General features: G+C 35.3%; 2 protein-coding genes across 2 annotated transcripts; one reads left to right on the forward strand and one right to left on the reverse strand.

Annotated features, from left to right (window-relative positions):
- The first annotated feature begins 100 nt into the window (after nucleotides 1-100).
- Nucleotides 101-7,490, forward strand: LOC116180643 (nucleoporin NUP188 homolog). Its single transcript, XM_031500732.1, has 13 exons — nucleotides 101-192; nucleotides 239-458; nucleotides 502-1,055; nucleotides 1,101-1,335; nucleotides 1,381-1,659; nucleotides 2,231-2,911; nucleotides 2,959-3,504; nucleotides 3,554-3,817; nucleotides 3,892-4,998; nucleotides 5,864-6,148; nucleotides 6,195-6,328; nucleotides 6,381-6,588; nucleotides 6,816-7,490. The coding sequence occupies exons 1-13, from the start codon at nucleotides 179-181 to the stop codon at nucleotides 7,353-7,355; spliced, it is 5,067 nt and encodes a 1,688-aa protein (XP_031356592.1). The 5' UTR covers nucleotides 101-178; the 3' UTR covers nucleotides 7,356-7,490.
- A 1,713-nt stretch (nucleotides 7,491-9,203) lies between these two features.
- On the reverse strand, nucleotides 9,204-12,507 carry LOC116180655 (ero1-like protein). The gene is made up of 7 exons (XM_031500754.1): nucleotides 12,250-12,507; nucleotides 11,925-12,191; nucleotides 11,619-11,878; nucleotides 11,083-11,237; nucleotides 10,633-11,030; nucleotides 10,457-10,587; nucleotides 9,204-10,411 (listed from the first exon to the last, which is right to left on the reverse strand). Exons 1-7 carry the CDS (start codon nucleotides 12,358-12,360, stop codon nucleotides 10,360-10,362), a joined length of 1,374 nt encoding a protein of 457 aa, XP_031356614.1. The 5' UTR covers nucleotides 12,361-12,507; the 3' UTR covers nucleotides 9,204-10,359.
- Nucleotides 12,508-12,560: the final 53 nt, after the last annotated feature.

Here is a 12,560-nt window from a genome sequence, read left to right on the forward strand (position 1 = left end):
AATAAAAAAAACGCTCATTCTAGGCCAATTCTCACAATAAGATACGCCACTGTAAAAGTACCCAGTGGTATATGTTTTCGTACGCCTATGTGTAGTAACCGCCACTTAACCTTACTTTTTATTTTAAATAAATTCTATTGCTAATGTGTAAAGTATACATTTTTAAGAACTTATAATAATGGATATTACTCCGTAAGCGTTATCCCAAACAAATCGAAGATTTTAATCCATTTTTCAGGCATTGGAAACGTGTGTGGGTTACAGTGAATGGCAAACGAAATCACATTGCCTCCAGTGGTGCGTCCTCGGCTCTCGATGTTGTTAAAACTTACTTGTTCAATGGGATTAATATGTATAAACCATTCACTGAAACGGGCTATACATCATGCTGGGAACGACTTTCTTACGTTAACGATGTGACTTTTAAGACACTTATGAGGAAAATTAGCGAATTCTTAGTAAGCGATATTTTGGTTTTGCCTTTTTTACAACTTTGTTTAGGATTTGGATACATTTACGTGTTTCGCGATGCTGTGCAATTATTTAAAATTCGAATGTTACGTTCAAGTAGAAAATTGTGATAATGTTATACAGTATTCCTTACGGCAAGAGAATTTGGAAGCGAGGATGTGGGAATTTTATACACTGGAACGAATGTTTATGTTAAATTTACTTGGTTGGATTATTGAAAACTATCAGAATGAGAAGCACCCGTTCTATGAACTGTATAGATCATTTATCAATGAGCACACTTTTAAAGAAATCCAAAAAGATCTATTTAAACAGTACGAAGCTTTGTTGAAGGAGATGAATGGGGATCGTTGTAATTTTGAAAGAAATTATAGAGAACAGTTACAAATACTTTCCTCCGTGTTGTCTACATTTGTTTACGAAAAATGTGACTTTCCCCAGTTTTTGTACTTGATAAAACTTTTTACGCAAAATAACTGTCGGGATTGGCATAAGATCAACACCGACTCTGTGGAACTAGGCAACTTAAGGGCAATTCAAGATGTTCAGATTGCTATTTTTCTTTCAAGTTTGTATAATCTATGGTGAGTACCAAGAGAGTAGTGATTTTGGCTCATTTCAATTTTTAGGGACCATTACAATACGTGGTATGGTCATTATAATGAAATTGAGGGCTATATGGATCACTTGTACAAAAACTGGCGTTCTCCTATTATTCCTTTAGTGTGGGTGACTTTGCACTTAAGTGTAAACTCCAATACTGCATTAGTTCATGCTGACGGTTTGCAACATCATTTAGGCTTAGCGTTGCAGTTTGATGTATTTGCTCATTTGGAGAAGTTAGTTTCGAATGATTTATTTATGGTGAGTCACAATATTTAAACTATTTCTCATAGCGTACTGCTTTAGGATACAACTACTGGTATAATGGTGAAGGCGTCTGTTTTTACAGTGTTGGAGGTGTTATGTATCAAACTGGGGGCGAACAAATTTTTTGTACACCCAGTAGCACTCGCGTTACTTGGAAAATTACTTGAAACTGCCGAGATTGCTGCTATATGGCAACAAGGAAGTGATGAAGGGACGAAAAGTTTTTATAGCAGTTCCTTGTACTGCTTTCCATATTTGTTTAGCTCACTGTCGACACTCGTACATTCTTTGATCCATTTAAGGGTTAATGCAAAAGAGGTGGGTAATGTAATTGTCGAAGAAACACAAACTTTGGAACTATTGAGGGCATTCAAAACATATCATTCTGTACCTTGGTTCATTTGGAAAAATGTTTTGAGCCAACTTGAGCTTTTTTTATATCCTAAATAAATTCTATCATAGATTCCTACAGTAAAAGATCTTGTCTAAGCTAGCACCACTAGCACGCAGGCGCCAACGAAAGTAAGGCGTGTGGTTTCGCTGTCAAGGTCGGGGCAGGTCTGAACGTGAATGCAATTTTTTTAAATATGCTCAACCGGCACTGCCGGATTATAGAGTGGGTCAGCTAAGTCGCTAAATGCAGGACAGTCAAGTGCCAATACTTTTGGCCAATATTTTTCAAGTAATTATGTCTTATGCAATGCGTTAAAAGGATTTTAACTGGCTATGTGGAGATTCATCCCTCCCTATATTCAATGTATCTAATACTTGCAATGTTGATATTAATCTTTTTCTTTGCTTATTTTTTGCGGACCTTTTATTAAAATGAGAAATAGCGCATAATTTATTTTCCAGTTTGTGCGTATTTGTAAAATAATTTTGTTTGCAGGTTGTTTTGGCATTGAACGATTTACAATTATATACAGAACACTATGAGCATAAAGGAACTGGACAACAGGAGAGAGAAGATGTGCAAATATCTCTAACTTTGCCATACCGTCCTCTAAAAAATGATCTGATCATTTTCCCTGTTGGTACAAAAGTGACAATATCGAAATTATTCGAAGATAATGTTATCAGTTATCATGGGACTTATAGTTACTTTAGCGTTCTTGTGCATATCGTTAATACTGTGTTCGACGAAATTGGTAATTGTTCACCGATGATCGAGGAAGCTACCATTGCCGGATGTAAGGTGCTCAGAGAAATTATGAGAGTTGATCATACATTAATTAGTGCAAATAATGACGCGAAAGAGTTATCGCGTTTACTGTACTGTTTATTTTGCACTTTTCCAAAGATGAGAGTTGTGAATCGTAAATTACTGACTCTTTGCTTTGAACTTATAATTTGCGAGTTAGACCACAAACCGATGGACATGCTTACACCTTTACTAAATGTGAAAATGTTACCCACCCTAATGCGAGATATTTGTAATAGTAAAGATTTTGCGGACCTTAACAACTTATCTGCTAGCTGTTTAACTACAGAAATCTGCACCGATGTGTACTCTCCGTATTCGTGTCGTCTGATCGAGTTGTACATCAAGTTGGCGCTAAAATGCTTCCAGGTAAATGGCGTACCATTGTAACTTACTAGTATTTTGATTTTTTGTAGGACAACATAAATAAAATGCACGTAATCCTTCCAGCATTAATATTCTTGATTGTAAAGGTGTTGCCTATTTTTGCTACACACTTGACTTCTTCTAATGCAGCATCTCGAAGAGTGTGTTGCAAGCTTATAAAATTAATTCACTTTATCCTCGTACGTCGTGTAATCACAAATGCAAACGACCACATCATCTACACTTGTGTTATCGAATTATTCTTAAAAAAAGAGATGTTTACTTCTATTTTGTTTAACATTTGCTCAATTGGTAACACGCGGCTAGAAATCATATTATGTGGAGAAACTAATTTCGTTAGTGGACCATCCTTGAAAATCGTCCAATCTGTAAAACGTGCCTTAAAATGTTACATGTTAATTTCGAATTACGTCACTTTAAACAGTCACTACGAAGATTGGACCCCTTTTAGAGCACACCTCATGAAATCGTGTTTCGATAAAAATTTTATAATAACGATACAAGGATATATTTCCCATTCCTACGACGAAGAGATACCTCAAATTGCTTTTGAAATTTTAGGCAATATTTCTCTGGTGAGTTCATTACAATCCCTTATTAATATACAGCTCATTTCTTGTATAGGCCTTGAAAAAGCCATTGTTGCCGGCTTTAAAATGTGGTAACAGCGAAGTGAGGCAGTGGATCGTGCAATGTTTCTGCGATCAACTTTTAAGGGACCCCATTAAAATTTCTATTATTCATTACATCTCGGCTTGTGTTCCCGATCAGCCCGGCATGATTGTGGCTTTTTTAAATATATGTCCGGAGAAATCCGAGGTCGCTCCAGACGACAAAGAGAAAGATATGGTTATGTGTATGATAGATTACTTGAAGAATGTGGAACAGGTGAGTTTGACCTAGTCTTTACCACTTGTAATAGCTTCTGAAAATATTGTTCTTATAACGTATTTTTTGTTTAGAATGAAGTCCCAGAGATAAATTCTCTGCAGATGGAGATCTTAGAATTTTTGCATATGTTATGGAAGTTAAACAAACAATTTATTTTAAAAAAAGTGACCAGTCATGAAAACTTTTGGAGTGTGCTTACGTTACCTTTAGCTGAACTAAAAGATTCGATATACATCAGCCTTTTAACGTTCGAGATACTCACCATGGAGCTCAACCTGAAAAAAGGACAAGTGAGTGAGAAGTTTAAAGCTGCTCTCGATCTCACATTTGCAACAAACAAAAATTTCACTCAATTATGGATACAACGAATAATTGACATCATAAAAGGCGACTATGTGACACCTACCAAAAGTCACGGATTGTCCCTCGCTAATGTAATGTTAACAGTTCTAAAAAAATTTATTATTGTCTTTCGACATTTCCTTCCTACATACGATTCTAATTGGACAAATTATCAAACACAACGAAAATGTCTAGACAATTTAGTGTATTGTGTAAAGAATTTAAATGACGCAAAATTAATAGCGCTATGGGCAGAACTATATCTCATACTTTATAAACAAACAAACCAAACTGTGGAAGAAATCGCAACATCTTTGGAAGTTACCTCTAAATTGCTATCGAATTTCGCGAGTAGTTATAGTAAGTGCGATTCTGGAAGCAAAACAGCAATTTTGACTATAGCTGCGATCACTCTAAGTAATTCTGAACAGCTGCTATCAAGCAACGCCACATACGCCAAATCCTTTTTAATGCCGTTTGCCAACATCTTTGAAGCTGAATACGCCTATTTAGCAATGGTGGAAACCAAAAAGGAAGAATCCTTTTATTACAACTGGGTCATTATTCTTAACGTCGTCAATACATTTCTAAGGATTAATTTCAACGCATTTACTTTGTTTTTTAACAATACGGCATATATCGAGCGATTAACTGTCACTGTACGTCTGTACACTCAAGATTTTATGCCCATAAGAGTCGCCGAAGTTATAATGGCGTCCTTAATTCGTTTGGCAAAGTCGCAGTTAATCGAAAGCTTCGATAATCAGTTGAAGAATATGCAAAATAGTTTACAGCAACGTAACATGTGCAAGCTGGATGAGGCCAAATCGACAAAGGTAAATTATCAAGTTTAGCAAACCGTTTCTATGGCACAATTAAAACAAGGTTAATATTTAAAACAAACAGAATACATTCCATTATGGGGTCTCTCTTATCTTAGCTAAAAATTGAAATTTGTCTAGAAGTTATGCAAGACATTTTCTTAAAACTGTGGTACAAATTTTTTCCATAAGTTTTAAGCACAACCATAATGTATAGAATAAAATAGTAATCCGACCTCTGACTTGGACCTCCTGCCTGGAAGCCAATCTCTCTCATTACAGACCTCTTCAGAAGCGAACGTACATTAGGTTCAATAGATACCAACGTCGAGTTTTTGCACGGGGCCCGCGCCCTGGCGGGTGTTGTCCTTGGATAAAGACATTATTTGAATATGCGAACACTACTTTTATTCGAGGACAAAATTTCATTTAAATATAACAATTAAAAAACTCGAATTGCGCATGCGCAAAATAAATGTTTTGATTCGGAGTTCGGCATGTATCTGGATTGGAGCGCTTTTAAATATGAAAATATCAAATCCAAATTGGTTTTCGAAAACTGGATAGTAAAATTCCAACTGCAATTCTTGGCCTTCACCCCCAAATGATTAAAGCACCCAGTCTCTGGTCGACTGAAACCAGGTTTACTACTATCATTGTATCATTTAGTGAAAACACACCTACACAAAATTTGTATGTGCAGGATCAACCTTGTGATAGGGAAATACGAAGTGCATAGGAATGGAGGGACACTTCTCCAGGGATCTGCATGCGAAAATGTATTCTGTTAGTTTTCAATTTTTTACTTAACAACCCTCTATGCTGTTCACAGTAAATATTATATGAGACTAGTTTTCCGAACTGTACTAACCATTTTTAGGGAATTGTGCCGCAAAACATTATGAATAATTGGATTTTTTATACGTATGTCATGCATCTGAATACAATTTTGTTAAAAGAACGAGGCCTTCTCATTTTTAAAGACATGCTGTTGTTTGTCCACTCACATGAGGCCAATATATACGACGCAATCGCAAGTGCCACCCTAATAGCAAATGAGGTAAATTTGAAACTGGTGTCGAGCACTTTACGGTTCATGTGTGAAGTATACAAGTATTTGAGAAATCAGAAAAAGAAGAACGTGAAATGGTTTCACCGCATTACGGTAATGTGGAATGCTTTTTAAGGCGACTTTCTTAATTTTTTTTCAGATGTCTATTACAGAATTGTTGAACGCATGTTGCAACGTGCTGCTCCATCCAAGTATTTTAGTTGCGTCAAAAAGGAGTAATACTGTTAACTTTGGCCCTCTGTCTAATAATTGTTTAATTACAATAACCAACAGGTATACATGTTCATTTTGTATAATATGTGTACTGCATCAATATATGTTCCAGGTACATTGACATTGTATACTGGCTGTGCATGTGTCTAATTAGATGGAATCCTCCACTTACAGAGTTCCTTGGTGTATACCAATTTAGTTGCGAATCCTTTGTTGATTACGATGATCGAGCTCCTCCCCCATGGATTGTTCCTCAAAATCAATTGACATATAATTCGTTATTTTGCATATTACACTTTATCTGTCGAGTATTGACTGAAGTAAGTTACTAATTAATAACCCGAATGTAATTTATTTACTTAAGGACAATGTAAAAAATAGTAAATGGGACGGGCTTATAATTACTATCTTTTTTATTTTGATAGTGGTAGTGACACAATAAATTAAATGCTCTACCTCATGTCTCAGATCAATGGTCTCGCTATTATTTTTTACACAGCAATTTGGTTATGTGTGTAGATATTTGACATAAGGTTCTTTTTTGCAGATATCTGTAATGAAAGATGCAGTTGGAAAGGTAAAGGAAACTTTCGAAACACTTCCGTCTGATTGTAATATTGTAATATACCCACACAAGGACGCCTCAAATACATTATCTGGATTATTTGGTGATGCCTTACCTCAGTCTCTAGTATTGGATGACAGATGGTTAGTCTATGTGAATCCAGAAAAACTAACAGATTCCTTAAATACGCTAGGCACAGTGATAGCTTTGCAACTATTTTTAACATCGAGACTTGTTACTGCTGATCTGAGAGAATCGTCTAACATCAAGTGGGACTTCCTTTGTCAATTAACAATGTTCTATGAGTTTGTTTACAAATACATCTCCCATAGAATGTCACACAATCAACCACTGGGTCCTGCAGACCCTATTTTACATGTTGATGTATCGCATGTATGTGGCAATAGGAGGAGTGAAGCATTAGCAATAAGATCGCTCGATGATAGTTTTTTATTACTGTTGATTCATTGGTTTCGGCAAATTTGCGGAATAAATTCTCATGTGATTAGAAGACCGTATTAAGAAGTTTTCTACTTTTACAAGTGCTGCGGGTTAATGAAGAAAATGTGTACCACTTGTCTGTACTTGGCCGTTATGGTTTACGTACAACCATTTGTGATGTTTAAAAATTTTGTAATAAACTTCTAGAGAAAGTGATGCTTGTTTAATGTGATTCACTAAATACCTACCGACTTGCTTTTCTTATGAAATTTCCATCCAGGGATACAGATTGTACTTTTCTTGTCCTTAGCTCTAGCGATGCCTGTTCAAGACTTACTTTACAATACTGTTCTTTTAAGTTTCGCCTTCTTATCAAATGAGCATCGCATATCAACAAAATTGCATGACTTGTACTGGGTCGAAGCTTTAGTATGAGTGAATGTCGTGCTGACTAGCTAAGTCGTACTTTTACTTTTTCTCGGTACAGTCACATATAAAAGGGTGGGGCTAGGTGGGCACAGTAATTATGCTCCCCTGTCAACAGTTTCTTAATTTATTACAAATTCTTATTCTTTTTGGGATGCTCCACACTAAACTTCTTTGTATACTATTGAAAGCCGTTTCTAAATTAATGAAGGCAATAAATATCGTTTCACTATTATCCTTTCTAATGTCATCGTAATTTCCCTGTGGTTTGTGCAATCCCTTTTATCTCCTTTTTTATACATAGGCATAGAGATACCCAGTCATTTCCTTGTTATCACTTTCTACATGTTGGTTTCCTTCTATAGTTATTGTTAACATTTCCTCGAAGAATTCCTTTAATCTTTTGTTTTAATGTGATTATAATTTTCTGTGCCTTTCATTTCAATCTGTGTTAATTATAGAACAATCATCGATAGCAATAAAACAGCAGGAAGCAACGAAAAATTTAGTTCATTTACGGAATGGAATATTACTACTGAATGTGATTCTTCTTTTGTTTATAAATCCAAGCTGGTGGCTAGTAATCCTACAATCTTCTGCATTGCTTAACATCAGTAAAAAAGGACTGTAGGGTTGTTATGTTAGTAAACATACACTCAAGACATTCAGGAAGCAGTATTTATTTATTTTGCCTTTATTTTTGAGTATCAAGCTGACATTAACACCTTCAAAAAGAGGGCAAACAATGTTTACATTGGTGGAGCATCTAACACACAAAAGGCCGTTTGGGATGGTATAAAACGTAGTAAACCTGTAAAACAAGAGAACCCTCCATCCAGCTTGTCAGCGGACGCACTCGACACATTTCAGTGAGCATAGCTGTATTACAAACTTACCTCACAGGACGTACACAAAGTATGTCAGCATAGGTTATAAATCTCATAAACAAGCAACCAACAGATCGGGCGTTCCTCAAGGGTTAGTAATGGGCCCAAAACTATTTCTAATCTTCATTAACGACTTGTCTACGATATTACTTCATGCCAACACTTGACTCTCTTCGCAGACGATACAACAGTCATCACCACTGCTACGGTGGAAAGTATATTGATCAGCAACGCATTCTACAGTATTGACAATTTTTGCAAGTTTAATTTAACAATGTAATAGCTATATTTTTTCTATCTTACTTTGGTGTGGAATAACATGCATCACCACCACCAATAAATATATAATAATATGAATAGTGGTGATGCCTGCCAGACTGCTTATTTTATCCAAAATGAATGCGGTTTTTTTTTTGTGAAATTGGCGACTACTATGCCAAATTTGAATATTGAGCAATGTAATCAAAGCGTAAACGTTTGGTTCATGCACGCAATGGGTAGATAACAAAGTTACTATCAAAGATTGAAAGAAATGCTCAAGTATAACGAATGTTTTGTTCAATGTGCACCAAAGACAAAGAATCATGCAGTTTGTGGTGATAATAAGCTAGGAAACAATCATAGGGTTTTATTTGTATTTGTAAATAATGTCTTTTACACGAAATAAATTATAATTTGTAGTAATTGTCAATAGAAGTAGTAAAAATATAAATTATTAACTTATTTGTACATTAAAGACACCTGTCGACCAGACAAGACTATAAATATGTAGAATCCCAGCAAGTGGTAAATACTACTTAAATAATATTTACAGGGGCCACACCAAAAGAATTAACTTAAAAATAAGTCAGTAAAACGTTCAAACTCCATATGATACAGAACATTAAACGCAAATGGGAATGAAAAAATTCTATACTATTAACAAATAATATCAAAGCAGTATACTTAATCACAATAAAGATTAACATCACCAGCATTAAGAATTTAATTAATTTACTACAAAATCACAATTGCTTTACATCGTTAGACAAACAATTTCCCAGCTTTACAGTAGCGTAGAATAAAAAATGTCACTAAAGAGAAAACCTATTTCTCTTCACTTAAGTACCGAGTCTTTTACAATACAATCACATTTAGAGTTCATACTGATCACAATTTCATTCTCTCCCTTTGTGAAATAGAATAGTAAATTGTCTAACAAAATTAACAGATTTATAAATAACCTTATTTAATAATTTATTATTTAATATATATAGGACAGACTTTATACCGAGAGGGACTTATTGAAAAATAGAAACCCTGACGTGGCTTTTAAGTGGGGCTTAAGAGTATTTTTACTGAATTGAAAGCGTTAAATAAATAAATAAACTATAAGACTTTGTCTTAAACTTTGGCTTTTGCGAATAGTAAATATTTTAGAAATAAATAGTAAATTCCACTTAAGTGTACTTGTAAAGCAGTCTTATGGCAAAGTCTTTTCTTGGGTATACTTAAGCTCTAGAGAAAAGAAAATTATTGGGTAGTACAAAAGATTCAATATTTCCAAGGAAAGCGCAATTGCAACATATTGTCTAGGAATTGTAGTTTCTACACCATTTCTAGCCTTAGCCATAACAAAGTTAACCCGTAAGTGTAGAAGCGCTCTTTACAGAAAATTGATAGTAATTATAGAAAAAATGCTAGTTCTAACAAGTAAACAAGCAACCACTAATCATTAACTAAATAGTACCTTGTGGACTAAAGGAAAACAAATACAAAGATTACGCTAAACATCACCTACTCAATTGCCGAAACTCGTCAAGCTCATAAATACTGGTGGACAACCTGAAAGCAACTACTATAAAATGGTATTAATAATACGTCACTCACCGTCCCACACTGTTAATGAGCGAAACAATTTCACTACGTTCCAAATTGAACACCCTTTTCTGTGATATTGCTTTAGGCCAGGAAGTATCATGATCGAATAATATTTTTAAGGCAGTACCCAATCCTTGAATCTACAACCCAATAAAAACACAAATAAATAGACAAACTTGAATTACCTGCAGCTTCCCCCACAGTTTGCACTTATCGCACCCCACACAATCCATAATACGTGTGATATTGCGAAAGTGCTCCTTGAATTCCTTCTTTAATTTCTTCATCTCTTGACCGCCACTAAACATAATGGACTCGTTGAAGTGATCCGGAAATTTGGTTATGACATTTAGTAAGTCCTGAACCGCCAACTGAGTGTCCCAGTCCTGCGCCTCGTCGCCCGTATAAAATGGTTCCTTACGTAAGTACTCGGCAGCCTTCGCCAACGCACGCAATTCGAGCAGATATAAGAAGTATAAATTAGCCAGCCAATTTGCACCTTCGCCTTTCGTTTTACTGGAGGAAAATCGCCGGTTAAACTCATCTACGTTCGGTCCCCATTCTCCTTTGGGCGAGGCTAAACCTTCAAGTGCAATTTCATAATGGAGAGAAATAAAATTTAACGCAATACTGACTTATTCCGCCGGATTCTAGTTTTAGGAAATTCGCGCAGAGGTGAATATTAATACTCGCATGTAGTCCCGATATTGCACGATAAAACACCCTTTTCTCCAAACACATTCCTTTCAGCAATTCACTTTCGATGTATGCATTGTAGGTGTTATCTGGTCTAAAAGTTGACAAAAATCAATTTAGGGTTACTATAATGACGTGTAAGAACTGCTTTTAAAGCAGACGACAAGGTAGTTGGAGTTTACTGTACAGGAAATGCTATCTAATTCAAAAAAGTAACAAAAAAAACGTATAAAATATAAATTTTGAACAATTTAATTTTCTGACAATATTAATACAGGAACCGCCAACTACATGTACATTTATAAATTATAGTAGCGGAATCATGGGTGATTAACAGTTAAGTAATTGAATTATTTTCATGTAATTATAAATTCATATAAACTACCAACAGTAAAGAGCGATCTTTGGAGACAAAAAGTCAGATCAGTTAGGGAGGGTATACCTCTCTCATTACACAGTGGTATATCATTCTTACCTAAAACAATTCTCCATATAAATACTGTTCCATATGCGATGTGCCGACTTTCCCTTATAGCCAGTGTATCGCTCAGGATTGAGAAGCAGATCAACATATTCAGCATCATTATCATTCTCATTGATGTCACAAAATTTATCCTGGGCATCATCGTGAGCTTGCCACAAGACGAAATCTTCCTCGGCTTTAGCACTAATCGTCGTATTAAGGTAGCCTAATTCGTCATTGTGATCGTCATCGCAACCTTTAGGTTGCAGATACTACAAAGAACCGATTACAAATACCTCGACACACCAACGTTCCCACCTTTTTCGCTGAGCAGGTCTTTGATTTCGAAGCTCCTTTCAATCCGGGCGGAATATCACTTTCATGACAAGCCTCGACGTGACAATATTTTATTGCACATTTACTATCGTCTACCCAAAAAGGGCATTCTCGTTTCAAATTTACTCTATAAAATCTAAAATAATTTTTTGTAAGCATGCTGCGCAACCGTGGATATACTTTTACATTATTAAAATGATCTACAGTATCAACATTACATGAACAATCGTCTATAATACGATCCTGTAACTGTAAAGAAAATATTAAAAAATTACGTAATTTTTTTATTATAATAATATAATCTTACTTTACAAAAACAATGTTCGTCTTCCTGGCCATGAGAGTCAAAATATCCACAACAACCAACAAGTAAAGTAAACAAACATAGGGAGGTGGGCAACGCACGTTCAATCAACATTTTATAATTTGTTTACACTGTTTTTTCCTTATGGAATAGATACGTGACAACTTTCACATATTGTGAACTTTTTTATTAATTCATTATCAATTAACACCACGTAAGGTTTTAACACCTGTTTCACCCCCTCTCAAACACTTTTATTGTAACTGTCAAGGTCAAACTGTCAAGCACCTCTGTCAAGTGTCAAAGGCGTCTAT

This window comes from Photinus pyralis, unplaced genomic scaffold, assembly GCF_008802855.1.
Source record: "Photinus pyralis isolate 1611_PpyrPB1 unplaced genomic scaffold, Ppyr1.3 Ppyr1.4_LG9, whole genome shotgun sequence".
Classification (NCBI taxonomy): domain Eukaryota; kingdom Metazoa; phylum Arthropoda; class Insecta; order Coleoptera; family Lampyridae; genus Photinus; species Photinus pyralis.